This window comes from Giraffa tippelskirchi, chromosome 9 (assembly GCF_054371585.1).
Source record: "Giraffa tippelskirchi isolate mGirTip1 chromosome 9, T2T-mGirTip1v1.2.pri, whole genome shotgun sequence".
In the NCBI taxonomy this organism is placed as follows: Eukaryota; Metazoa; Chordata; class Mammalia; order Artiodactyla; family Giraffidae; genus Giraffa; species Giraffa tippelskirchi.
In genome coordinates this window covers 53042783-53070116 of record NC_137283.1, presented here as the reverse complement: position 1 = coordinate 53070116, position 27334 = coordinate 53042783, and the positions used below count along the sequence as shown (strand labels likewise).

The window sequence follows — 27334 nt, the reverse complement described above, 5'->3', positions numbered from 1 at the left end:
AAGACAACTCTTGTAAAGCACTTAGCAGACCGTAGACATTCATTGTATGGTGATCACATGAAAAGCAGTGTGGGCTTCTGAAACAGCCCTGGGTGTTTCTAACTGATAACCCCCTCAGTTGAAACAACCCCCACGTATGGAGCCTAGACGGTTTTGCAGGAACATCACTGAAGTCAGAGAACCGGGAGAATCACCCGATGAGTTACAACCACTCCGCCAGGAAGAGCCACAGAGAGTTGGTTCATTTCTTTTAATTTTTAAAAATGAGTAAGCAGACAATCGTGTACCCTTTGAATATCCCATAAAAACGTTCATTATGCAAAACAGTACAACCTTTTTCATTTTTTAATAATACTGTAAATATCTCAGAAAGGATGTATTGTTTCTAATGAATATCAAAAAGAGTCACCGTGATGACGTTTCACCTGCCCCCACATTTCCCTCCCTGCCCCCCGCCCCAAGTTACCCAGATACTAGTAGGAAATTATAAAAAGCAAAGAACAAAAGCCCTCCCTCCGCCCTGGCCCACGAGTCCCATTAAGCGAGTGAAGTGTGAAGTGCCACGCGAGCAGCGTGTCCCCAGCGAGGCAGAGGAGCAGTGCATCGGTGATCGCGGTGGGTGGGGAATCGGTAGCAGCAGCAGTGGGGAGACCCCACCCCGGCCTGTTGTGAGAAGAGCCGAGGAGGGCGGACACAGGCCAGGGGCTCCGCCAGGGCCCTGATCTTCCTGCGTCCATTTCCAGGACCCACCGGAGCAGACAGGTCAAGGAGATGCCCGGCTGTGTGTGCAAAAGGGGGGGGCCCTGGAACCAGACACCCCGACCTGCCTGGGTGGTGGGGGCACACGGGCTTCAGACGGGGATGGCTGGGGGCCGAGCAGCTGGGCGTTTGGGCGAATCAGCAAGGAACCTAAATCCTCTGTTTGGAGAAAGCTAGCATTGCCACTGCATAAGACTGGGCACAGAAAGAAGAAGGATAAAGGATGCACCTTGCCTGTCCCCAGATAATTCAGGATCCAAGGCAGAGGCTCGACATCAAATCCAATCAAGGAAGAGAGGGACTAGCCAGGGAGGCCTGGAGCAGTGCCTGCCGCTGCCCCAGACCCCAGGGCTGCGCAAGGGAGGGAGGGGATGGGAGCCCAGGGCTCCACGCCAGCGAGCTCTGAGGCTCCTCAGCCCTTTGGCCAGAGAGGCAGGTGGGCTGGCTCCTGGGAAAAAGGTAGAGGAGAAGCCTTGTGAAGATTCCAGGGCTCTGCTGGTGGCAGGAAGGGTGAGCAGGGACTGGGGGCTGCAGGAACGCAGGAGAGGGAAGAGGGCAGGGGGGCGGCCAGAGGGAGGAGACGAGGTCAGGGGATGAAGAAGGGGCCGGAGGACAAAACCCGGCTCCAGGGCTGACCGCAGCTCTGACCCAGGAGGCTGGTGGGTGGTCACATGGTGCAGACCCCGGCAGGGGCAGTGGTAGGACAGACAGCCGCAGGCAGGACGGAGCCCAGGATCCAGCAGCCAGGCGCCTCCAGCCAGCCCGCTGAGGAGGACGGAGCGGCAGAGCTGAGGGCGCAAGCAGAAGGCCTGGAGGAGCCCTGCCGTCTGTGGGGCCAAGGACCAGGCTGGTCTCCATGGGAGGGAACCTCTCACAGAGGAAATCAAGCCACGTGGTTTCCAGGATAAACTTGCTTTAAAGAAGGGAGTGACGAGTGGCAAGTCTTCAGAAGAATCCAAGATCAACTGCAGGTCTGCATGCCAAGGAGGCATGCAAAGGATCCCCAAGAGATCCGGCCGGGCCAGACAGAACCCCCAGAGCTCACCTGACCCAGCTGTCCCCACCGGGGAGACCCAGGAGCGCTGGGAAGAGCCCAGGCCACTCGGTGGGACCAGGGCAGAGGGGGGCCTGCCGCCCAGGAGTCCTGAGTCAGCCGGGACATTTTCTTCTCTGACACAGCCTTGTTGTCTGCAAACCCAGCTCCGGGAAGCCGCGGAGGACGGGCAAGGGAAGGGCTTCAGGGGAAACCTGGCGGCATGGAGACAGACAGACTGCACTGATGCAGGGCACAGACAGGTTGGTTCAGAGGCTGACGGAGGAGGCAGATGTCGCTCCCACCCGCTCGCCCCACAGCCAGAGGATAAACAAAGTCTGGTCCTATGGTACGACTTCTTCCTAACCCTGAGGGAATGCTGGTTACACCCTCCTCTCACGAGAAAACACCGCAAGTCCCTGCATAGGGTTATCTCTTCGCATCGTTACTCACATGGCAGTTGAGGGGGTGGGACGAGGAGGGGACATGACTTGAAACCAGAGTGGGCACAGCCACCTTAAAATTAACTTGTTAATAAATCCTGTGCAAAGAAAACACAAAAAAAACGAGCAAGCCTCTACCATTAGGTGAAGTACGCGGTTCAGGTATTCATTTGTACACACGGCGGTGGGGACACGTGGACGGCAGGGGGCGAGGAGCAGGAGGAGGGACATCGAGGTGGCAGGGGTGCTCAGAAGTGCGTCTCCTTCTCTGTAATGGCCGCAACGGTCCCATCGCCCTTGAGTTTGGCATCACAGTCATTAACCGCCACCGTCCGTGGGCCTGCCCCAAGCTTGCCCCGCATTCTCAGGTCGGCACTGGGGATCATCAACTTGCGGAATCTCTACACGGTTGGAGAGGAAAAGAGCTGTCTGAGAAGAGCGGCTCTTGGGGTCCCGGGGGGGCCTGCCTTGGTGCCTCCCAATTGCAAGGCGGACACTTCGCGGGCTGGGGGGTGGGGCATGGAAATGGCAAGCCAGGCTTGGAGCTCTGCCCTGGGCGATGCGTCAACCTGGATATCTGTTTCCTGCCCCCACCCTGGAATATGGGGACCACAGGGTATCAGCACTGGATGAGGAAGGAGATGATGAGTGGAATTGCTCGCCCTGTACCTGGCCTGCTGCAGGTGACCAGGAGCTGTACCCAGGACGCATCCTTCCTTCCTGGGCAGACTGAGACTGGGGCCTGAGTCCCTGCTTGGCCTCACTACGTGTGGGGCCAGTCACCTAACACTACCGAGCTGCGCTGTCCCACCTGAGACGGGCCAGCAGTTCCTCCTGGGGACTCTGCTGTGAGAGTGAGCCACAGCACCTCCGGGGCCATTTATACAGTGTTCTCTGCATAAATGGGTATGTTTCCCATAGAAGGTCGTCATCATGCGGCCCTGTCTAGGGAACAGGAGGTGTGTGTCTGAAGATGGAAATGTTCTCGCTAAGGCCCCAACCCCGCAGAGTGGCCAGCAGTGTGCTGGGCGGACGGGGTGGCCATCGTCCACTCTACCCCTGACACATGCTCCTGCCCCCTTGATGCTGCCTGGGGGCCCCCCTACCTCTGCCTCACGTGCACCTCCAGAAGACATCAGGCCAGGATTTGGGAGGTTCTTCCTGGGCCCTTTCCCCAGGAAGGCTGGAAAGACTTTGGGGTGGCTAGTTGTTTACGATCAAGGTCCTGTTTTCATTTTCAGATCCTGTCATGCCTAATAGGCTGGGCCTATTCTTCCCAAGAGGGATTAACAGGCAGGACGCCCCTCTTCCCCCCATAATACCATCACGCTGAGCATCTCCTAGGTGCCAGGCAAGGTGCTAGGATCTTGACACAGGACAGGAGCTGGGAGCATAGGCTCTGGAGTCAGGCGCCTGGGATTGATTCCCAGTTCCACCGCTTCACTGAGGCAAGAACTTAACCCTCTGCATCTCGGTCCCTCATCTGTCAAAGAGGTTCACAGTGGCACCTGCCTCGAGCGGCATTTTCCCGAGGTGTCCTCAGATTTGTTGACCTGTGCATGGCTCTTAGCACAGACTACCCGCCCTCATAGCAACTCTCTGACCCCCATCTTTCCTTCCAGATCCTTCCCATTAGCTGGCAGAACCTTCTGGAAATGCATGCATGTGTGCTAAGTGTCTTCAGTCATGTCCGACTCTTGACATCCTACGGACTTGTAGCCCACCAGGCTCCTCTGTCCATAGGATTCTCCCAGGCAAGAATACTGGAGTGGGTTGCCATTTCCCTTTCCAGGGGATCTTCCCAGCCTAGGAATAGAAGCCGCATCACTTACATTTCCTGCACTGGCAGGCAGGTTCCTTACCACTAGCGCCACCTGGGAAGCCCCTCTGGAAATGGAGGGATGTGAACATGCTGGCAGGGGCCAGCCAAGGCCAAAGTATTCAGGCTCCAGGGCTGCTCTCCTCTGGACATGCCTGGTCCCAAGTCAGAATCAACAACTGCCCCTGCCCTACATTCCCTGCAGGAGCGGAGGACCCTGCCTGTTCTGGGAGCAGAAGCAGGCCGGAGAAAGGGACCTTTCCTCTCAGCTTGCTCCCCCTGGCTGGGTGCTAGCTCTTCCCTAGGTGGACAGGAGGGCTAGCAGGAGCTGACTCTGGGCTGGCACTCACCTTGGGGGGCATCAGCACACAGGCCGCATGTCTGTGAGACACAGCTCAGCCCCGAGACCCTGGGGTGCTGCACTGGGGCCGGAACCAGGCAAGGGGTATGGGGCACGAAGGCACAGCCTCAGGGTACCTGCTCCACCACTCCAAGGCTGTGTGCCCTGGGGTAACTTGCTTCCCCTCTCTGTGCTCAGCTTCCTCACCTGTGACATGGGGACAGGAAGCACCTCCACCTCACAGGACAGCTGTGAGGATTCGGCAGCCTACTGACTGTTGACGGCTTAAAGCAGTGTCTGGCACAGAGCACACAGTTAGCAAAAGGGGCATGAAGCTGACTCAGACCTCCTGATCCCCCAGCAGGTGGGAAAGGAGAGTGAAGAGAGAGAGGGTGTCTGGGCTATGATGGGCCGGGGTCCAAATTCACTAAACAACCAGGAGACCATGGACAGCACGATTTCATTGCAGGAAAACGCCCAGAAGAAGCATATACAGAGAGATTTCTGGGTGTCTGGGGCTTGGGACAGGGCTGACTGGGAACAGGCACTGGGAATCTTATGAATCTTAAGAATATAAATAAATAAATAAATAAATAAATGTTTGCAAATGGATTTATGGTGATGACGGCACGACACAGAACATTGCTACAAAAAATACGCCATTGAATCATACCAGAAATGGGTGAATTTTATGATACAGAAAACATATTTCAATAAAATTGTTGAAAATGGTCGCTTTGCTAATTCATGGCAGTCTGATCTTAGGCGAGTGACTGAATTTCTCTGAGGATAGAAGAGATGCATAACAGAGAGCTCTTCACGGTGAAGGCACAGGATAGATGCCCCCAGATGTCAGATCCTCTCCCTGTGCCCTGGAAACAGGGTCCTTAATGAACGGGATCAACAGAACACCAAGAGCTGACACTTGGCCCCTCTCTCCTCCAAGTCCTGGCTCAAGCACTGTCCCTCTGCACTCACTGAGTCCTCAAACAACCTCTGTAAGTGAGGGACTGCTGCTGACCCATTTTACAGATGGGAAAACCGAAGCTGAACTCAGGGAAAACAGCTCAATCTCCAGGCCTCAGCACAACAGTACTGGTGAACTCCCTGCCATGGAGGAGCTGGCCAGGCTTCCCCAGGAGACACGTGGGGGCACATTCTCATCATGCCCGTGGCCCAGATGAGGAAACAGGGACCCAGAGGCTCCTGTGGCTGCACTCATACTCACCAGCACAGCCCTCCCAGCATAGCCAGCCCTGCCCTGTGTCACACTCCCCCCGCACCACCCCACTTCCCAGCCACCCTCGCTGACCCCTCCTCCTGGGCCACTCACCTCTGGCAGTGTCCCTTCTGTCTTCCACACCTTGATGCAGACCCAGACCGGGATGCAGAGCATGGAGGACAGGGCCATGAGCCAGCCGATGCCGTAGCCCCAGGCGGGGTAGATGTACACATTGTTGTACTTAAGGGGCTTGTATTTGACCAGGAAGAAAATGAAGATGCCCTGCGGAGAGACGGGGAGAGGTCCCTGGGGCAGCCCTCAGCCTGGGTGCAGGCGGCCGGCAGGGGAGATGGTCAACCCCGTGCGGCGGCCTTGGAGAGGTGGCACCCTACCATCCACAGCGAGAAGCACAGGGAACAGACCCCACAGGTCCCAGGAGACCCTTCTCGACCCTCAGGAGCCTGATCCCCAGCCTCTGAACAGTCAGAAATTTTAACTTTTTTTCTAGCTACTTCTCAGGGCTGGTTTCGAAGCTGACTTTCAGAACTAAGATGGTTGGTAAAGATGCTCTGAGATACTTCCAGTGTCAAGGACTGGGTGAAGAGCAGCGGTTTTTTTTCTTTAATTAAACATCCTTTCACCAAGGCCTCTCAGCAGTTTGGTCTGAGGGGCAGAGCGTGAGCCTCTCATTACCCTCAAGCTGTTGCTTCATTGTTAACAGCAGAGCCAGATGTCTTTCATGGGACCCTCAGCCCCCAAGGAGGTGGGTGCCATCTGTCCAGGCTGTGGGTTCAGAATCTGAGGCCCCAAGAAGAGAGGTGACTTGCTCACTGTCACACAGCAAGCTGGTGGCATGAGTGGGGTCCTAATGAGGCCCCCTGGCCAAGCTCAGAGACTGTACCCCCAAAAACACTGGCTTGGAAAGGTGTCAGTTGCCTTGGATTTTCTGAGTGCACAGAGGGTCCCCCAGGGGGACATCACCTCCTCAGTTTTGGCCTTAGTCAGGCATGGCCTCTGGGGTGGAGAAGTGGGCGGTGGGTGGAGAAGTAGGGGTGTGGTGGGCTGCAGGCGGCTCCTGGCAGCACCCTTACCGCACAGATCCCGGGGGTCACGACCTTCCAGCACCATTTAATGAGTGACAACGGCCTGTAGCCAATCATGTCTTCGATGTTATCATAGAAGCGGTTGCTTCCTGTCCAGAATAAAGCAGACGGGCACACACACCCCAGAGAATTTCTGTACAAGACTCAGAGGAAAGGCGATGAGTGTCTGCTTTCCCCGGCTGGAGATAAAATTGCGGCAGGGACCCTACTTACCGCTTAAAAACTACCAGGGTGTTAACTATGTGTGGCGTTAGGATAAACTGTGGTGGAAGGGGCTCTGAAGAGATCCCTCCTGACTCAGGCAGTGAGGCCCAGGACACAGTCAGGAGTTTCTGGGGAAAAGGTGGAAGGTGGTTGCTCTGAGGGGGGTCAGGCTGGCTGACCTGTATGGGTGGGGTGGGGGTCAGGGCTCAGACAGAAGGGCTGGTGGGCGTCTATTCACAAGCCCAGCAACTCTCATCCACTCATTCTGTCTGGGGAACAGGAAGACCCAAATGCAGGTGCTGAGGACTGGTCACTGGGCTGGGAGCCATGGTGATGACTACTCCATTATACAGATGGGAAAACTGAGCCTCAGGGGCAGAAAGACGGACCCAAGGTCACAGTGCCTGAGCCTGGAACCTCTCCCTGTGCTGCAAAAGGGTATACAAGCAGGACGGTCTCCCAACAGGTGGGAGAACCAAGGACGTCCCTGAGGGGTAGAGGTTGATGGAGATGGAGACGGGCCACAGGGAAGCCCAGCCCACCCAGGCCCCGGGCACTCACCGTACACCCAGCCGATGCAGATGCACTCGAAGATGGCCACAAAGAGAAGGCACATCCCGCTGGCGGCGTAGGAGTCAAAGAGCTGGAAGATGTACATGCCGCCCTGCGGGGTGGGCGGACAGACACAGGGAGAGGGACACATGGGAGAGCAGGGCTAGCCAGCCTACTCGGCGAGGGCGCCCTGCCCCGCGGTCACCTACCACCCTGGAGTCACGTCCGCCAGAGTGGACTGCTCTCTCCTGCATTCTGAATGCCACATCCACCACACTGGGAGCCCCCTTAGACCACCCTAAGGGGTTGCTGGGATCTCAGAGGTTTGTCTTGTCTCTGTTCCCCGAATGCTAGACACAACACAGAAAACTGGAGACTGGAGGTCAGGCGGGCTCAGCACCTCCCTCCAGGTGGCCGTGACGGGCTCCCTGCCTCTAGCCTCGCCCTCTCCTATGCATCCACACAGCAGCGTTCATTGGTCCTGCCTCGTGTGGTCATAAGGCCGGTGCTACTGGTGTCCTCAGTGCTCACTCAGGGAAACCGAGGCCCGGGGTGGTGAGAACACGCACCACCAGTCACCACAGGTCACCCAGCTGTGGGCCTGAGAATCAGGCCCAGGCGTCCGGCTGCAGACCCTGTGACCTTCACTGCCCACCACCTCAGCTCCGTGGAAGAGCAGATATTTGCAGACTATTTTTCCCCTAGAGCAGAGCTTTAAATGTGTTTAAATGAGGGAGAAGATCCTGCCAGCAATTACTGAGTCTGCCACGGCCCATTTGGCAGGTTTAAGTTCCTGGTGTGGTCACTCACAGACATGCCCCTGCAGAGGGTGAAGGTGGGTGTGTGGGGCCTGAGTGTCTGCTGATTCCCAGTTCAGGGCAGGCACAGCACTGGCTCCCTGATGGGCCCGGGCCCCAAGGCCTGGGAGAGGGCTCTGTGAGCCGGGGTACCAGGGCTGGCCAGCCGGCGTCCAGGAGAGCCCTCCACCGACAGGCCTGCTGCAAGCCAAGGATGCCCACTAATGTCTGCTTTTCCTGTAGCCCTACCAGCCTCTTGAAGGCATCAGGTAACCCCCAATTTGTGTGTGACAAAAGACTCTACTTTGTGTAATTAATCAGCTCTTAATGAGGCCCTGCTCACTGGTTGTGTAGAGAGAGGCAGGGGGGAAGTGTGGCACCATTCATCTGCTCAAATGCTGATTATCACTCCCATTAACGTGACAATGACTAGGAGCAAGAATTATACACCCTGGGCCAGGCCCCAAGGGCACAGAACAGATCAAGGCCAGCTCCTGTTCTTGAGGACCTCGGGGCCTGGTGGGGCAGGTGAACAGACAGGTCACTGTAATGTCCAGATGGAGACTGGACCGAGCTTAGAATGAAGTCCTGGGTGGGAAGGAAAGCAGAGGAGGCTTCCAGGAGGAGGTGGTTTTTCTGAGTTGAGAGGCAGAGAATGACGAAGATCAGCAGACCAACCTCAGTACCACATCAGCTGCTTTGACAGATTCTGAATTCCCTCACTTTTTCCATTTTTCTTACTAAACCCCTTTGTGTCTCCTGGCAACAGTTTTCTGGTTATTTGGAGGGGGAGAGTGACTTGGTTTTTAAAATTAATTAATTTTGTGAGTATGGGTAAAAAGATACCTAATTTCGTCTTCTCAAGGTACTTAAGAAAGTGTTTATTAGACAGGATGCTGCAGGAGGGAAGAGAATCATAGCTCTATGAGACTGAATTTGGGGATGTGATGAGCTCCTCTGTGCCCACAGGCCTGGCAGAGACAAGAGGGGACATGCGGAGGGTTGGAGCTGGGACTCACAGCGCCTGAAGGTGTCCAGGCTCCTCAGTGATGATGCCTGTTCTGAACCTGAGGACAGTGAGTCACTAGCCAAGGGTTCTCCAGCAGACACTGCCTCCTTCACCCAGAAGTTTTACTAAAAGGGGTAGCCTGGGCATCAGGATGCTCGTGGGCTTAGTTGCTCAGTCGTGTCCGACTCTTTGCGACCCCATGGACTGTAGCCCGTCAGGCTCCTCTGTTCACGGGGATTCTCCAGGTAAGAATACTGGAGTGGGTTGCCACGGCTGCTCATAATGACCAGCTAAACCCAGCCTTCCTCACTGTGAGTTTTATTCCTTCTTGGCGGTGGAGACCTTGAGCTGAGCACTTATACAAGTGCTGAATGAGAACTTCCACAGAGTCTCACGATGACCTATTACGAACACGAGAACATAGAGTGTCCGAGAAGTGCTGGACCTGGAGGCAGGGTCATCCAACCGTCAAGGCCAGAGCTGGGATGCGATGTCAGACCTGCCTAACCCAAACGTGTCCATGCTAAGTCACTTCAGTTGTGTCCGACTCTTCACGGCCTCACGGACTGTAGTCCGCCAGGCTCCTCTGCCTGTGGGATTCTCCAGGCAAGAATATTGGAGTGGGTTGCCATGTCTGCCTCCAGGAGACCTTCCCGACCCAGGGATCAAACTTGAGTCTCTTAGATCTCTTGCCCTGGCAGGTGGGTTCTTTACCACTAGCACCACCAAAGCCCAGGCACTTACCCCTCATGTTACCCTGCCCACATCACTTACCTGTGTGGCTATAACTCACCTCTGTTAACATCACAAGGCCCAGAAAGTAGGAGGTGACCGACAGGGCCAGGATGAGCAGCTCCCGCCGATAGCCCCTCCGGAAGACCTTGGGGTACATGTCTACCACGGCGGTCACCAGGCTCTCCACGCACACGAACTGGACAGGGCAGAAATGACGGTGTGAAGCCCCAGAGAAAGGCCACTAGAGGCCCTGGCTCCAGGCAGACACAGCAGCCCTAAAGCCTGGGCTTCCCTCCCCGCTAGGCCTCGCCTTCATTCCCACACTTCTTTACCCTGACGGAGGATCCAAGAATAACAACAGCATCCCCTGTGCTTACAGAATGCCAGCAGGCCCATTCAATACAAGAGGACCCTGAGGCTCAGAGCGGGGAGGTGACCTGCCCAAAGTCTCTCAGCAAGGAAGCAGCAGAGTCAGGCCTTGAGACGAGGTCTCTTGACTCTAAAGCTAGAATTCCTTCTCCCTTATGCTGCCAGTCATGTGCCCATGTGCTGGGCCTTGTTCTGGGGTGGACGAAATAAATGAGATCTAGTCTTGGCCTGGGAAGCAAGATAGCAGTTTGGGTAACTGTCTGGAGAGCTGAGGGCTCTGGTCAGTCTGTGGGAGCCTGACTCACTTCATCCTCCAGACCTGCGACAGTGCCGCTGCCCTTTGCTTCCAGTGGGCGGGTGGCATTCTGCTGGGGGGAGGGCAGTCAGGGGGGAGCTAATACTCAGCTCTTGTGTTTGGGCTGGGCAAGTTTAGATGGCAGAGCTTGAGCCACTGTGCATCTGTGCCCCACCATGCTGAGACAGGGCCAGGTGTGGGATCAGTCACACTCCTACTCAACCCTCAACACCCAGACCAAATAGCCCAGCATATCCCTCACCCCCTCCCCGAATTCTCCCAGCACTGTGGGCAGATCTCCTGCATGAGCCTTTTCTTGACTGCTTCTCCTTGCCCTCGACTTGGGCAGAAGAGACCCCAGCCCCTATTCCAGGCCCAGTCCATACCCCTCATCTGTAGGGTCCATGCTTGCTCAGATCTGTCTCCTTACAAAAAGGTGAGACCCTGGAAGGCAGGGGCCATGTCACTGACATCTGCTCAAGTGGCACAGAGCAGATGCTCAGAAAATGTTTGATAAATGAATAACAACAACAGTGGTGAACATACGGTGCTTGTTGTGTGCCAGGCTCAGTTCTGTGTAGTTAACAGATGTTAATTTATTTAATCTCTATGCATTAAGTTCTACCATTGTCCCTTTTTTGTAAAGAGGACACAGAAGCATAGTGGTGTAAGTAACTTGCCCTGAGGTCACAAAGGTCTAACATTTTAGGGCCTGAATTTGAACCAGGCAATCTTGTTCCAGAGGCTGGGCTGTCACCACTGTGGGGCACTGGGAGGTCATTATTTGGGGGCACCCCCCCATCCCTGGAGCCACTGCTTGGCTCCATGTCCTTTCTGGTCCATGTCTATCTCCCCAGGGAAGGTATTTCCATCCTCATTGTGCAAAGGGATTGCAGCACAGCCCAGAGTCACACAGCTGGCAAGAGTTGGGACTTAAACTCAGTCTAGACTCCAACACCCAGGCTCCTGACCTCCAGGCTCTAGGGGAAGACTAGCTGTTCTTGTCCTTTCTCTAGGGTCCCCAGGGAAGGAAGGGGACTCAGGGAGGCTGTTGATCCAGCATTTAAACTGAAGAGGCATCAGAGCAGATGGGCTATGCAGTGCTGAGACCTGGGTGCATATCCCGTCAAGTCACTTGGCCTTTCTGAGCCTCAGTTTCTTCCTCTGTAAAATGCGGATAACAGAAGGCCTCCCCCGAGCCCATATGGTTATCGTGATTAAAAACTGAGAACCCAGGCACACTTGGGGATGGTCTGAGCAGCTACCCCCTGCCCTGGGGCCCCAGGTCCCCTTTGCAAACAGAGTATCTCAGTCCTAGTGCTGGTCTGGCTCAGCCCAGGGGCTCACAGAGCCCAGGCCTGGCCCCCACACCCTTCTGCGGCGACAGGCTTGTCGCTGTCACACAAGTTGCTGATCCCTCTTGAGGCCTCTGCCGGTGACAATGGAGGGACGGTTATCAGCAAAAACAGCCGGTTGCTTCTGCAGCTCGGCTTAGCAGTTCCTGAGAAACCATCCAGGGGAAGAAATAGGACTTGGCTGGATTGACAGACATGCCAGCCACAGGGCCTGGATGCTGAATGACTCGCACAAGGTCACAGGTAGGGGGATGGGGAGCACCTCGCCAAGAGACCCCTGTCTAAGAGCAGAGCGCCTGGCTTTGGCTGGAAGACCTTCTCTGGGGCTCTCAGGAAGACCAGCCACAATACAGCAGCAGGGCCAAGGGTTGATTTCTGTAGATGAAGAGAGACTGGAGGCCACAGGATTCCAGCAGGAAAACCAGAGAGGGGATTGAAAGAGGGTGGGAGGGTTGGCGGGGGTGAAAAGACGTAAGCAAACGCATTGCGTTAAGAGAAAGGAAAATGAGAACAGATAAATTGTTAGTTCTAACTCCACATCGTTCATGGAGGAAGGCGGGCTGCCAAGTGGGGGTGGGTCTGGGGGAGGCAGGAGAACAGAGGCAAGTGGGGGCGGGGTGTGGATGTGGGGCGAGCAGGAGCTGGTGGTGGTACCCAGGACCCACCCAGGTGGCCACCTGGCGCATGTCATGGGGGCCCCAGTGCAGAGATCAAGGAAGGAAGCAGATGCTTTTCTGTGTTCCCAAGTCCTTTATGATCTGGTTGGTCCTGACTAACCAGAACCAGGACTTGGTGTGCAGGCCCCAGATCTGTTCCTGGGAGCAGCACCTGCCCCCCTGCCGCTGCTGCCTGGGCTCCCCGCTTACCTGGCTGTCCAGGCCCAGGAAGATGAGCATCATGAAGAACAAGGCGGCCCAGAGTGGGGAGAGGGGCATCATGGTGACGGCCTTGGGGTAGGCGATGAAGGCCAGGCCAGGGCCTGGAGAGGAAGCAGAGAGAAGGGGGCTGAGTGGAGTTCAGTGCCTCATTCAATTGCTATGTTCATCTAAAATGGACTGAGTGTTTCTTTTGTGCCAGGCGCTGTGCTGAATTCTTCCTTGAATCACGTACATCTCATAGCCACCCCATGCTCCTGGTCTACAAGGATACCCATTGTACAGATGAGCAAGCTGAGGCAGAGAGAAGGAGACAAGGATCTGGAAGGGTCAAGACTCAAGCCCAGGTTAGTCTGACACCCAGACAGTCTTTTGCACAGACATGTCTCTATTCTTACTGGGGTAGGTGAGGAGAGGTGGTGGTGGGAGGCATTCTTATTAAAATGCAGGTTCTCAGGCCCACCTAGAGATCCTAATGAAGTCCGTCTAGGGTGACAGAAGGACCAATGACTCCTATGTAAGTAGTTAGGAGTCAGGGCTTGGACAAATGCTGGTCCACTCAGGCCACCTTCTCCTTTAAGCTTCTCAGCTCCCAGGTCCACACTCACTTCTCTTGACTGCTCCCAGTAGGGGGCTTTATAGCACAGCCTCAGGATGGGCTTTATTACTGTCAAGGATGGGAGTCCGATGTTCTAGCCCTGCAGCACGGTGGCCAAGGGTTCAAATCCCCATTCTTTACTGTGAGCTCTATCCTTGCCTCCTCAGCTAGAAAATGGGAACAATGGATTCCTACCTTATAAGGCAGTTGGCAGAGTTCAGTGGGATGATGCAAAAATATGGAAAGCACTTAAAAAGGTAACTGTTTAAGAAACATTTATCCTGATTATCTCCTACCTTAAAAAACAGCCTTATTAAAGTCTAATCTACCTATCGTAAGTGTTCATTTTAAGTGTATAATTCAATGAGTTTTGAAAAGTGGAGACACCCAGATAACCACCACTGCAATGAAGACAGAGAATATTTCCACCACCCCCTGGTGCCCCTCTGCAGTCTCTCCACCCTCATTCCCTGTCTTTGTATTGGGCAAATACTGATCTTTTTTATTTCCACCTTAGATTAGCTTTGTTCATCCTACCTAGGAGGGGGAATTACCAGGTCATATGAGAATCGTATGTTTAATTTTCTAAGAAATGCCAAATGGATTTCCAAAGTGACTCTGTCATTTTACATTCCTACCAGCGACAATTGAGAGTTTCAGGGGCTCCACATCCTTGTCAACACTTGATGTTATCAGTCTTTTATTTATTTATTTATTTTTAATAAATTTATTTATTTTAGTTGGGGGCTAACTACTTTACAATATTGTAGTAGTTTCTGCCATACATTGACATGAATCAGCCATGGGTTTACATGTGTTTCCCTTCCTGGACCCCCCACCCACCTCCCTCCCCATCCCATCCCTCTGGGTCATCCCATTGCCCCAGCCCTGAGCCCTTGTCTCATGCATCGAACATGGAATGGTGTTCTGTTTCACATATGATAATATACATGTTTCAATGCTATTCTCCCAGAACGTCCCACCCTCACCTTCTCCCTCAGAGTCCATAAAATTGCTCTATGCATCTGTGTCTCTTATTCTGTCTCTCATATAGGGTTATCGTTACCATCTTTCAAATTCCATATATATGCATTAGTATACTGTATTGTTGTTTTTCTTTCTGGCTTACTTCACTCTGTATAATGGGCTCCAGTTTCATCCATATCAGTCTTTTAAATTAATCATTATAGTGGGTATGAAGTGTTATATCATTATGTTTTTAATTTGTATTTCTCTGATGACTAATAATGTGAAGTATCTTTACATATCTTTATTGTCCATTCATAAATCTTATATTGTTTATTTTTTAAATTTTTTATTTATTTGTTTTTTGCCCATGTTGTGACTTGCAGGATCTCAGTTCCCCAACCAAGGACTGAACCCAGGGCCTCAGCAGTGAAAGCAAGGAGTCCTGATCACTGGACCATCAAGGGATTCCCTACATATCAAATCTTCTTTTGTGAAATGCCTCCTGTGTTCTTGCCCATTTTCAGTTGGGTTAGCTCCTTTATACTGAGTTGTGAGAATTCTCAATATATTTGGGATACAAACTCTTTATGAAACGAAAGTATTATGATTATCTTCTCCAAGTCTGTCGCTTACCTTTTCATTTTTAAATTGCATTTTGTGAAAAGCAGAATATAAAAATTTCCCAATTGTTTGTTGTTGGTATAAAAAAATACCAAAGACTTTTGATTGTCTTTCTATCCTGTGACCTTACTAAATTCACTTAGTAATTTTTTTTTTGTAGATTCCTTAGGATTTTCTATGTGGTCAATCATGTTGTTTATGAATGAAGACAGTTTTTATTCTTCCTTTATAATCTTAATACTTTTACTTTTTTTTGCCTTATTATACTCTCTAGGAATTTCAGTACAATATGGAACATGTTTTTAGCTTTACAATGTTCAGTCAACATACTGCTTCCTGAAATTCACTTTTTAGCTCTTTTCTTTCCCATTCTTTTCAGAATGATTGCATTATGCATTTGTAATACAGTTAAGTTCATTCATTACTATTTGTATTACATTTGGTTCCACCCACAAAGAAGTAACTATTTGTCTTGGGTGCTCTGTGAAACAACACTGTGGCTCTCAGTCAGAGCTACTAAAGATAAATACTCAGAGAAGGTGTTCTTCCTTCTCCTTACTTCTTAATTCCTTACCTTTTTCTATCCCTTTTCCACTCACCATTGTAGGCAACCATTCTCTTTAATTTTTAAACTTTTATGGACACACCTATTTAAAAAAAATCCTTTAATTTCCATTTACTTGATTATTTTTTATAGTGAATGAATGCTGAATTTTTCAGACTTTTTCCGCATCTATGGAGATAATTTTATGATTTACTTTGTTTGGACTATTATTATGGTGTGTGATATTAATGGCTTTCTTAGCATTAAATCAACCTTCCGTTATCCCTGGAATAAATCTTCCTTGGACATGGTATATTACCTTCTTAATGTGATTTTGGATTCTATTATTTTAGATTTGAGTTTGCTAATATTTTATTTGGTATTTTGGCATCTATATGCATGAGTGATATCAATCTGTAGTTTTCTTTCTTGGCATTGTCTATTTTGGTTTAGGTTTCAATACTACGTGTTTCAGATAATGAATTAGGAAAGTTTCCTCCCTTTTCAATAACCTGGAATAATTTATAGAGCACCGGGCCTATCTTATCTGGTCTCAAAGGTTTGGTAGAATTCCTCTGAGAAGCCATCAGGGCCTGATGTTTTCTTGTGAGGTTGTTCTTCAGTAACTTTGTCTGTTTCTTCTATGGAAATTGGCCTGTGTAAGCTTTCTAAGTCAAATGGGGTCAGTTTTAGCAATCTCCATTTCCTGAGGAAAATATTCATTTCATTTAGGTTTTCAAATTTATATGCAAAGAGGATTGCAAAGTAATCTCTTATGATTTTGAAAATGTCTTCTGCTCCAATGGTTATTTCCCCTTTGTAATTTCTTATTTTGCTATTTGTATGTTCTCTACCCCCCAACCTCATTTTTTTTTTTTTTAATTTTTCCCCCTTGATCACCTGGTGATTTGCCTATTTTTATTTTGAAAAACCTAAACTTTTAATTTATTATTTTTTAAAAAACCCAGTTCTCTACTTCATTACTTTCTGCTTTTTATTATTTCCTTCCTTGAGCTTTTAGTTCATTTGTTGCTGTTCTTATTTTTCTGAATAAGGAATGTAAATTATTTTCATTCCTGCACTTTTATTGATAAATGTGTTTAGTAAAGTTCTTATTGTTAGTTTATTTCTATGTCCCCTTGCACTGTCTGCAGTTTTTTGCTTCATAAAGATTATTGCTGTGTTATTTGGTGCATACATTTGTGTGTATGTTATATCTTCACTGTGAATTGTTTTTAACATTAAAAAGTATTATCCTTTGTCATCCTTAATGCATGTGGGCTTGAATGCTACTTTGTCTTTATTTATAGCCTTTGTGAGTCACTTTGTTCTGATGTGTCTCTTGTATACAGAATAGATAAGCATACCTCAGAGATGTTGTAGGTTTAGCTCCAGACTACCACGACAAACTGAACATCACAGTACAGTGAGTCACATGCATTTTTTGGTTTCCCAGCAAATATAAAAGTTATGTTTACACTATACTCTAGTCTACTAAGTGAACAATACCAGTAGGTTTAAGAAAAGGTATATACATTAATTAAAAAATAGTTTATTGCTGAAGAATGCTAACCATCATCTGAGTCTTCAGTGAGTCATGGTCTTTTTGCTGGGGGTAGGTCTTGCTGCGATGTTGATGGCTGCTGACTGATCAGGGTGGTGGTTGCTGAAGGTTGGGGTGGCTGTGGCAATTTCTTAAAATAAGACAAGAATGAAGTTTGCTGCCATTGATTGACTTTTCTTTTCACAAGTGATTTCTCTGTAGCATGCAGGGCTGTTGGATAGCATTTTTACCCAAAGTAGAACTTCTTTCAAAGTTGGAGTCAATCCTCTTAAATGCTTCTGCTGCTTTAGCAACTATGTTTACTGTTGTTGTTCAGTTGCTCAGTCATATCTGACTCTTTGTGACCCCATGGACTGTGGCATGCCAGGCCTCCTTGTCCCTCACCATTTCCCAAAGTTTGCTCAAGTTCATGTCCATTGCATCATGATGCCATCCAGCCATCTCATCCTCTGACACCCTCTTCTCCTTCTGCTCCCAATCTTTCCTAGCATCGGGGTCTTTGCATCAGGTGGCCAAACTATTGGAGCTTCAGTGTCAGTCCTTCCAATAAATATTCAGGGTTGATTTCCTGTAGGACTGACTGGTTTGATCTCCATGTTGTCCAAGGAACCCTCAAGAGTCTTCTCCAGCACTTTTGTTGTCATTTCAACAAACTTCACAACATCTTTACCAGTAGTATATTCCATCTCAAGAAACCACTTTCTTTCCTCACACATAAAAAGCAACTCCTTATCCATTAGTTTTAATAATAATTTAGAAGTTTGAAATACTGTGAGAATTCCCAAAATGTGACACAGAGACATGAAGTGAGCAAATGTTGTTGGAAAAACTGTGCTGGTAGACGTGGCTTGATGCAGAGTTGCCACAAACCATGAGTTTGTAAAAAATTCAAAAATAAGACAAGTGAAGCACAATAAAACACAATATGCCTATGCATAGATAGGTCTTACTTTGTGAGTCAAATTGAAAATCTTTTTCTTTTAATAGATGAGTTAAGGTTGCTCACTTTTACTGACAAGATTGATACATTGACAATATATAATTATGTATATTTTATATGTATCTCTATGAGTTTTGTATTCTCTGCTTTTTTAAAAAATTATTATTTAGGAAGGCGTATGTTTCTATTCTAGTAGCTCAGTGGTAAAAATAACTCCAATGCAGGAGATGCAGGTTTGGTCTGGGAAGATCCTCTGGAGAAGGAAATGACAACTCACTCTAGGATTCTCGCCTGGAGAAGCCCATGGACAGAGGAGCTTGGCATGCTACAGTCCATGCGGTAGCAAAGAGTCGGACTCATTTAGCAACTGAACAACAACAATGTTTTTATTCTAGTGAGTGGTTAACTCCATATTTGTACCCTTCTTAATGCTCTTAGGCCCTTAGTCGCTTATTTAAACCTTTAATATCTATCTTTTAAGGTCCACCACACCCACCAGTATCTATCAACACTTATTACTCATACATCAGGGAGTTTTTTCTATTTTCTCTTGCCTCCTCTTTCTATTTTTTGGTCAAATGATCTCTACTTTGTAACAGTATGCAGCATATTTCTACACTAGTCCTCTATCTTCTTCCCCACCTTTGTTTTGATCTTATACATAAGTATTAATACATATATTATATATTTTAAGAGCTTAACATAAGTCTTTTTCTGGAGTTTTACCAGTCATTATTGGGTTGGATGACATTCATGCTCTGATAGAACAATGTCAGAACATCAGAAGAAGTCTCTAAGTTCTTACATATTAAAAATGGCTTTTCTATATAGCTTTAACATACTATAAATAACATATGTAGCCATAACATACATGAAGTCATGGCTGGATATTAAATCCTGGTTCTTACTTCTTAACGTGAATTAAAAAAAATGCTATCCCATAGTTGCCTTGCTTTGTATGTTGGTTTCAAAAAGTATGGTGCTATTTTAATACTTTTGCTGTTGTAAGTCATTTGATCTCTTCTTGCCTGGAAGCCTTGAGAATTTTATCTATTTCTTTGAAATTTGGCCCACTGCATTGGGAGCATGGAGACCTAGCCCCTGGACCTCCAGGAAAGCCCCTGGTTCTCTTTTGTTTTGCAGGTCTTTACATTTTCTCTCTTTTTCCTTGGGTTCCCTTCACCATCTCCCTATAAAACAATGCTTTTCTCTTTGTTTTTGCTCCCTGCCTCTTTTTCTCTGCAAGGTCTGTGTTTCAAATGGTGCCTCCTTTAAAATGTGCCTATGCCTTTAAGTGGTCCTTGCCCCTTGAAATCACACCTACTTTGAATCCCTTCCCTGTAGTCCCTTCTAAGGGATCTGTCAGGATGCTTTCCAGGACTTTCAGATTGAGAGTAGATTCGATCTTTCTGGTGACTGCTCCAAATCACTCCCAGATCCTTTCACTAGCCTCTGTCTTCCATCTGTCCCACAGTTTTTCTCAGCTTGCCTTTGCAGGAGATATTGTGTGCTGGGATTGGTGATTTTTCTTTCTGTCACAGTTATCTGCAGCTTCAACATTTTCTGTCTTCAAATTATCCGGAAGGCACAGTTTTGTGTATAATATACTTTTCCCTTTCTGTTTTATCTTATTGTTTGTGGGAAAAAAAAATGGGATAATAAGAAGCTATATAGTTGTCACTGTCCTCAGATACTCTTACTTCCTCTAGTTTTTAAAAGACTTTGTGTAGACAGGTAAGATCCATCTAGTCAAAGCTATAGTTTTTCCAGTAGTCATGTATGGATGTGAGAGAAAGCTGAGTACTGAAGAATTGATGCTTTCGAACTGTGCTACTTGAGAAGGCTATTGAGAGTCCCTTGGACAGCAAGGAGATCAAACCAGTCAATCCTAAAGGAAATTAACCCTGAATATTCATTGGAAGGACTAATATTGAAGCTGAGGCTCCAATACTTTGGCTACCTGATGTAAAGAGCTAACTCACTGGAAAAGTCCCTGATACTGGGAAAGATTGAGGGCAAGAGCAGAAGGGAGGCAACAGAGGATGAGACGGTTGGATGGCATCACCGACTCAATGGACATGAGTTTGAGCAAACCCCGGGAGATAGTAAAGGACAGGGAAGCCTGCTGTGCTGCAGTCCATGGGGTCACAAACAGTTGGACACAACTGAGTGACTGAACAAGAAGACTGGCATATTTCTACTTTAAACATTTAATAGAATTCACCAGTGAAACAGCAGGGCCTGGAGTCTTCTTGGTAGAAAGACTTTTGACAATGAATTCAATTTCTTTTGGAAATACAGAGCCATTTAGTTTTTCTGTTTCTTCTTGAGTTAGCTTAATTAAATTACATAGTATTTTTTAGGAAGTTGCCCATTTAACTTACATTATCAAGTATATTAGTTTGAAGTTGTTCATGGTATTTCCTTATTCTCATTTGTAATGTCTACAGTACCTGTAGCCATATCTCCTCTTTAATTCTTGATATCAGTAATTTGTGTTTTCTCTCATTTTTCCTTTCATTAGTCCTATGAAAGTGTTATAAATTTTGCTATCTTTTATAATACAAAATTTTCACTTTGAAAATTTTCTCTATTGCTTGCATGTCTTACCTTAATTAGTTTTTTGCTTCCACTTACTCTGGGCTTCCCTGGTGGCTCAGGCAATAAAGAATCTGCCTGCAATGCAGGAGACCCGGGTGTAATCCCTGGGTTGGGAAGATCCCCTGGAGAAGGGAATGGCTACTGATTCCAGTATTCTTGGCTGGAGAATTCCATAAACAGAGGAGCTTGGTGGGCTACAGTCCACAGGGTAGCAAAGAGTCGGACACAACAAAGTGACTAACACTTTTAACATTCTCTACTTACTTTGTATTCCTTTCTTTTCCCCCAGCTTCTTCTGATAAAAACTTAAAGTGTTTACTTTAAATCCTTCAAATTCGGCATTTAAAGTTACAAATTTCCCTGTAAGATACTGCTGAGGAAGGTGAGGGGGCTACATACTTGCAATATGCAATTTCCGCAAAAAGCAAGAACTCCTAAAGGGAATCTTGGTCTGATTCACACTCCTAAACACAGAGCAGGCTTACCTCCTTAGCACCTGAAGTGAGAGGGTGAAGCAGAAGAGATGACAGCCAAGCCAGGCTGTACCACCTATGTTCTGTGCGACCTTAGAGGAACCACTTCATGCTCTGAGCCACAGAGTAGCGTCCTCACCTCTAACGGGCAGGATAAAGCCCAGGACTGCTGTCTACATTAATGGCGCCCCCTGTAGTTGTGCAGGGCACATTCTGCACAGCCTTCATAAAGTCTGCCCTGCAGAGGTGCTGTAGGTGCTTCATGAAGTAGTATATGAACAACCAGCCCGGGGCCTGATAGGTGAGACAGAGTAAATCAATCATGGTACATCCATTCAGGGGAATACCGCACATCAATTATGGCACATCCATTCCGTGGAATCTTACTTGGCCATGAAAAGTCACGATTAAGCTCTTTATTTGTGCTCAGTCGTGTCTGACTCTTTGCTACCCCATGGACTGTAGCCCGGCAGGCTCCTCTGTCCATGGGATTACCTCAGCAAGAATACTGGAGTGGCTTGCCATTTTCTCCTCCAGGGGATCTTCCTGACCCAAGGATTGAACCCACATCTCCTACACTGCAGGCAGATTCTTTACCAATGAGCCACCTGGGATGCTGAGATCTCTACTTATTGAGGAAGAAAACTCTCATGCTTTATTGTGAATGGGAAAATAAAACCGAATACGATCCAGGTTTCATTAATATAGGTATAGCTGTATACGTATGGAAACCTGGCAAGGGAACCTCAAAGTGTGGTCTGATTCAGACTGGAGACTTTTTCTTTTGTCAATATTTAAACGTTTTCCTACAGTAAGTATGCTTACAATTTGAAAAAAGAAAAAAAAATGTTTCAGTTGGCTCTTTTCCTTTCTACCTCCACTCTGAGCTTCAGCTTTAAAATGTATCTATCAAACGGAAATAATGATAAAAAGAGCAACAACAGTGCCGCAGATACACTGTGTCACTCAACACCTGAGCTGGGAGTTAGTTTGCTCATTTTACAGAGGAAGAAGCAGATTCTCAGAGAAGGCATTGGTCCCATGGAGAAGGTTAACACTCCCTCTTCACAGGGCTGCTCTGTGGTTTACTGCCACGAAGGATCATGGATGTTGTGTGAGGTGCCAGGTGCCTGCCTACCATGGGCTGCAGGATGGAGTGCTCAGAGCATGGTCTGGATCAAATCCAATAGCTCTGTATTCCAGTGTATGTGACCTTAGGTAAGTGACCACATCTCGCTGAGCCTCAGCTTCTTCACTGGTAAAATAGGGGTAGCAAAAGTGCCACCTTGGGGGGCTGAGTCAAGGATCACATGAGGCAGTTCCTGCCCAGAGTGTGCAATCTATGATAGACAGCTTTGGTCATATTAATATCCTCTGGTCTGGCTCTGATCCCCTGATTTCAGCAGGGCCTGTCTTTCTCTCTCTCTCTCTGACAGATACCATGCAGAAGAAGGTGGAGCCCCAGGGGCCATGAAGCACAGCTCGGCAACCAGCTTCCTGATCCAGGTTCCATACCCACCACCCTGCCCAGCTTGGTGGGTCAGAGGGGTGCTTCCTATCTGTGCATGTCAGGCAAAAGCAGCCACGTCATGGGCTAGAGTTCTCAACAGAGGCAATGCAATCCCACGAGTGGCTGGGGTTGTCATAACAAATGGGGGGCACGAGCAGCCTTGAGCAGACAGAAGCAGGGAGGCTGGATCCCCTGTGATGCCCCTAACTGTCTGTCTCACCAGACACTCCTGTAGCTGAGAAACCTATTTAGATGCATGGAGGTTAGTGTCTAACTCTGTCATGTAGACACAAACTATTTTTGTACTTTATAATACTATACAATGAATTGTCCCAGGATTCAAAACCATGTGAATCAAGGGGAGAGTTCTTCACCATTTTGCCCAATCGCTTCAGCAGCAACTACCCTACCTGTGGTGCGTTTGATACAAACACGTGTCATTATACATGAAGAAAGTCACACTCACGGTGAGTCTACACATAGAATGAAGAAAGGGAAATGGGTCCTTCCAGCAGAGGGAGAACAGTATGTGCAAAAGCCCTGGGGTGGGACGGAGGGGACCACAGACATGAAAGCAGACCTCAGTGTGGTGGGGCGGAGGGAGCCTGGGAGAGCGAGGTGGGTGGTGAGGCCACAGGAGCTGGGCAGTGCAGGGCCTTGGGGGCCATGCTGAGAGGTCAGCTCTATGAGAAGCCAAAACAAACTGCCAGGGGTGGAGGACATGGTCAGGTTTGCATTTCAAAAAAGAACCACTCTGCAGGAGAGTGATGCATGGAATGGAAGGGACAATAGCGGAGGCAGGGAGGCCAGTGGAGGCTCCTGTGGTTCTTGAGGTGACAATGACAGTGCTCTGGGCTGGCGGTTTCCCCCGCAGGAGCCTGGTCTGTGGATGGAGAGGGGGCCCCTCCTGAGACCTGAGCCCAGGAGAAGAGCGAGCTGAGGAGGAAGACCATGGTTCACTTCGGCAAACTCACCTGACTCTGCCACCTCGGCGATGGGCACCCCCTGCTCGTATGCCATGAAGCCCAGGACTGAGAAGATGGCAAACCCGGCCACGAAGCTGGTGCCGCTGTTCAAGCAACAGAGCATGACGCAGTCCCTGGCGGGGGGAAGCAGGGAGAGGGGCTTGGGTCAGAACCCAGTGGGGGGAACCGGTGCAGCGCTGGAATGTTCTGTCTGAGCACCAAGGAAGCCCTCAGGGTTCAGAGCGGGGAGGGGGCTGGCCCACGGTCACACAGCTTCCCCTGCATTTTTCTAGAAGGTGAAGTCAGTTGCAGACTGGAAGCACAGAGAGGGGGTGGGAAGGAAGGGAGGCTGGCAAGTGGGAAAACGCACACCAGGGAGGAAAGACCTGGAGACAAACCAATGCTTCTCCAAACTCCTGACAGGAGAGAAAACCAAGGGAAGCAAGAGAGGATTGATTTTCTGGGAGCTCAAAGCATGAAGATATCAACCTCTGAAAGAAAGGGCTGCTTCCCAGCCAGCACAGAGGCCTCAGGAGAGACACCCCTCCCGGCCCAGTGTCTCCCAGACCTTACACAAGCCTCCACTCTGATGCTTCAAGTAGCAGACCCTCCCAGGCCAGATCCTTCATGGAGGTGGGGGGAGGTGCTTCACCAGGGCAGTGACTGCCCCCTGCTCTTGGCCAGGGTTCACAGCAAAGCAGCACCAGCATAAAGCCGTGAAGCAGGAGATCCCAGACTACAAACGACGGGGCTCCACTAAGAGGAAGAAGATGGAGCCCGTACCTCCCAGCCCCTCCAACATGGGGCTGTGTGCCCTCATGCAGGCGGGTCAGGGGCCACTCTCGGGACGTCAGCCGCCACAGAGCACGCACGTGGGAGTCAGGCTTCAAATACTCGTGACGCTTCACTTTAAAGGGAGGCGTCTGGGTGGTCTGTCCAGTCTCCTCCCTGGAGCAGTACCAACCCGGAGCATCCCCACCATGACCCTAGCCAGCAGGACCACCCACCTTGCTCCATGGTGCTTCGCTTCTCGGATGGCTCCTGTCACTAACAGGGTAAGAACTTCCTCATGCTCTGTTAGACCCAAATCCACCTTCTCTGGGAAGTGTTAGTTCTAACCTCCCCAGCAGCCTAAAGACCTGAAGATAGAGGCCCTATACCTCCTTGAGGTTTTAGCTCGCTCAGTTAAACTCCCCAGTTCCCTTACCAGTGATCCTGTTTGTGATCTGAAATTCAGTTCAGCTTGTCCCTCTTCAAGAGTGTCACAACCAGGACTGAGCACTAGACTCAAGAACAGAGCAGGACTCTCACCTCCTCTTCTCCTGACACCACACTTTTTGTAACGCAATCAAAGGTTACACTGATGTTGGTGACTGTGACCCCCAGTTGCTTTGCACTGACCCTGGGAATCAAGGGCATGGTGGGAAGAGGATTAGACTGGGGTTCCAATTCTCCTGGCAACATCTTCTCTCTGGGCCTGCTCTCATTGGCTAGATGACAAGGTGGCTTAGATAAGAGGGTCTCTTGGGCCTTGTGATCAGTTAAGTCATTTTCCAGCAAGTAGTCACTTCCACACCTTCCTCCCTGGGGTGGAGTATATTTCCCAGCCCCATTGACTGAGAGCTTACCCACATGACTTGCTTTGACCAATGAGATAGCAACAGATGTGACATAAACAGAGGGTTGAGATGCACTTGTGCAATTGGTCTTGTCCTCACCCCTTCTGTGATTTGCCATGAGAAGCACTTTCCCAGGGTAGCTCCTATCTCTGCAGCCTGGATCCCTAGAATGTACACATGGCATGGGCTTGAGTCTTGCCTGGACCCTGGAGCCAAACCTGTCCAACCTACAGCCTGAAAGACAGAGTCCCCAACTGACCAACAGACTTATGAGCAATAAAAGCAAATGCTGTGGTTGTGGTGGTTAGCTACTGAGTTCTGGGTGCGTGTTACACAGCATTCTTACAGCAGTGACTGACTGATATAGGTCTTTCTTATAGAACTCTTCAGGCACTGTGGACAGAGACTGGGCTATCAAGCCTGGAGACTTTATCTCCAGGCCTGATCACCTTCTGGGCTTCCCACGTGGCGCTAGTGGTAAAGAACACACCTGCCAATGCAGGAGACATAAGAGACACAGGTTTGATCCCTGGATTGCGATGATCCCCTGGATAAGGGCATGGTAACCCACTCCAGTATTCTTGCCTGGAGAATCCCATGAGCAGAGGAGCCTGGTGGGCAACAGTCCATAGGGTCACAAAGAGTGTGACACGACTATAGCAACTTAGCATGCAAGATCACCTCTACTCTGAGGGAAACTCAGCTCGGCCCAGGAGGGCCTTATTCCTAAGGCTGAGATAAATCTGTCCTGCATGGCTGTTTCTGGCCCCTGGGAACAGTGCAAAATGAGGCAGCAATGGTGAAGAAAGTGTTTTCTCCACAATCTCTCCATGCTGGAATTGTTCTGTTTTTTTGGACCTGTAGTGCTGAGTACTGTCACTGAATCCTGAGGCCCAGGGAGGACAGACACACATTCAGGCTCTCTGTCATCTGCTGGTGAAGCTGGAAAAGACCCTGATGCTGGGAAAGATTGAAGGCAAAAGGAGAAGAGGGTGGCAGGGGATGAGATGGCTAGATAGCATCACTGACTCAATGGGCATGAATCTGAGCAAACTCTGGGAGACAGTGGAGGACAGAGGAGCCTGGTGTACTGCAGTCCATGGGGTCGCAAAGAGTTGGACACGACTTAGAGACTGAACAACAACAACACTGAAGCTGGGATATGAATCCAGTTGTCTCAGACACCAAAGCCCACTTTTTCCCTAGTTGCTACACAGAAACAGTGCTCCCTAAGAATTCAGACTTCTCAATCCTGACTTTTGGAAAATAACCTTTGGGTATTCATGTGGTTGTTGGAAACAAACGCCCCTTATTGCAAGGTGCCCACCTTCCCTCAGAGCCCATCCCCTTCAAGTGACTTCCTGACCACAGAGGGGTACAGGCTCTGAGCAGACCCAAAGGTCCCTTCCAGTCCTGTGCCCTTGCACCCCTTTCTTAGAGCACCCCCATGTACAAGCAGAGAGCCTAGCGGCCTGTGTTCTGAAGTGAGGATTTTCCCCATCTGGTTTGCTCCATTTGCAGTCCTCTAATTCCTTCCCCACAGGGCACCTCCTAGGTGAAAAGCTACATAACCCGCACTTTGAAGTTGGCAGGAGCTGAGCTGGGCTTTGAAGACCTCCAGAAGCTATTATGCTGTCGGAAGAGGGTATTAATTTACTCCTTCTGAGTCAGGAAGATCCGTTCATGGAACAATTTGGAAATGGAAATAAAAGGAGCCCTCAGACTTTTGCAATGTCACTTAGGGGATTTGCTTTTTTCTGCTGATGGGAAGGGGAAAAAATCCTGCCTGTTGGATGAGGGAGCTGAAGGGGTCTGGGGTGGTCAGCATATTTCACCCACATGCTCGGCGGGGAAGAAAGCTGCTTCTGTCCCAAGACACAGCCTGATGACATGGCAGTCTTGGCCAAATCCCTGCTGATTTCAGTAGTTGGGAAAGAACTGGCCAGGCCTGGGAGTGAGGAATAAGTGTGCAGGAGCCAGAAAGGCTCAGGTTCAAAACCACGTAGCATCGAGCCTCAGT

The 27334-nt window shown here is 49.4% G+C and overlaps 1 protein-coding gene across 6 annotated transcripts in view; it reads right to left on the bottom strand.

Moving 5' to 3' along the window:
• Window positions 1-2375: 2375 nt before the first annotated feature.
• SLC6A11 (solute carrier family 6 member 11) overlaps window positions 2376-27334 on the bottom strand; it is a 128720-nt gene continuing 103761 nt past the window's right edge. For 3 of the 6 annotated variants that reach the window (XM_081524488.1, XM_081524483.1, XM_081524485.1), the window contains 7 exons: window positions 23705-23829; window positions 12902-13014; window positions 10075-10212; window positions 7485-7587; window positions 6708-6808; window positions 5728-5898; window positions 2376-2636 (listed from right to left, as the gene is read on the bottom strand). In XM_081524488.1, coding sequence (XP_081380614.1) covers window positions 2484-2636; window positions 5728-5898; window positions 6708-6808; window positions 7485-7587; window positions 10075-10212; window positions 12902-13014; window positions 23705-23829 — 904 coding nt within the window. In that variant the 3' untranslated portion in view covers window positions 2376-2483. Of the gene's footprint in view, window positions 2637-5063; window positions 5281-5727; window positions 5899-6707; window positions 6809-7484; window positions 7588-10074; window positions 10213-12901; window positions 13015-23704; window positions 23830-27334 lie in introns of those variants that run through there. The other 3 variants (XM_081524484.1, XM_081524486.1, XM_081524487.1) reach the window with 2 other exon arrangements.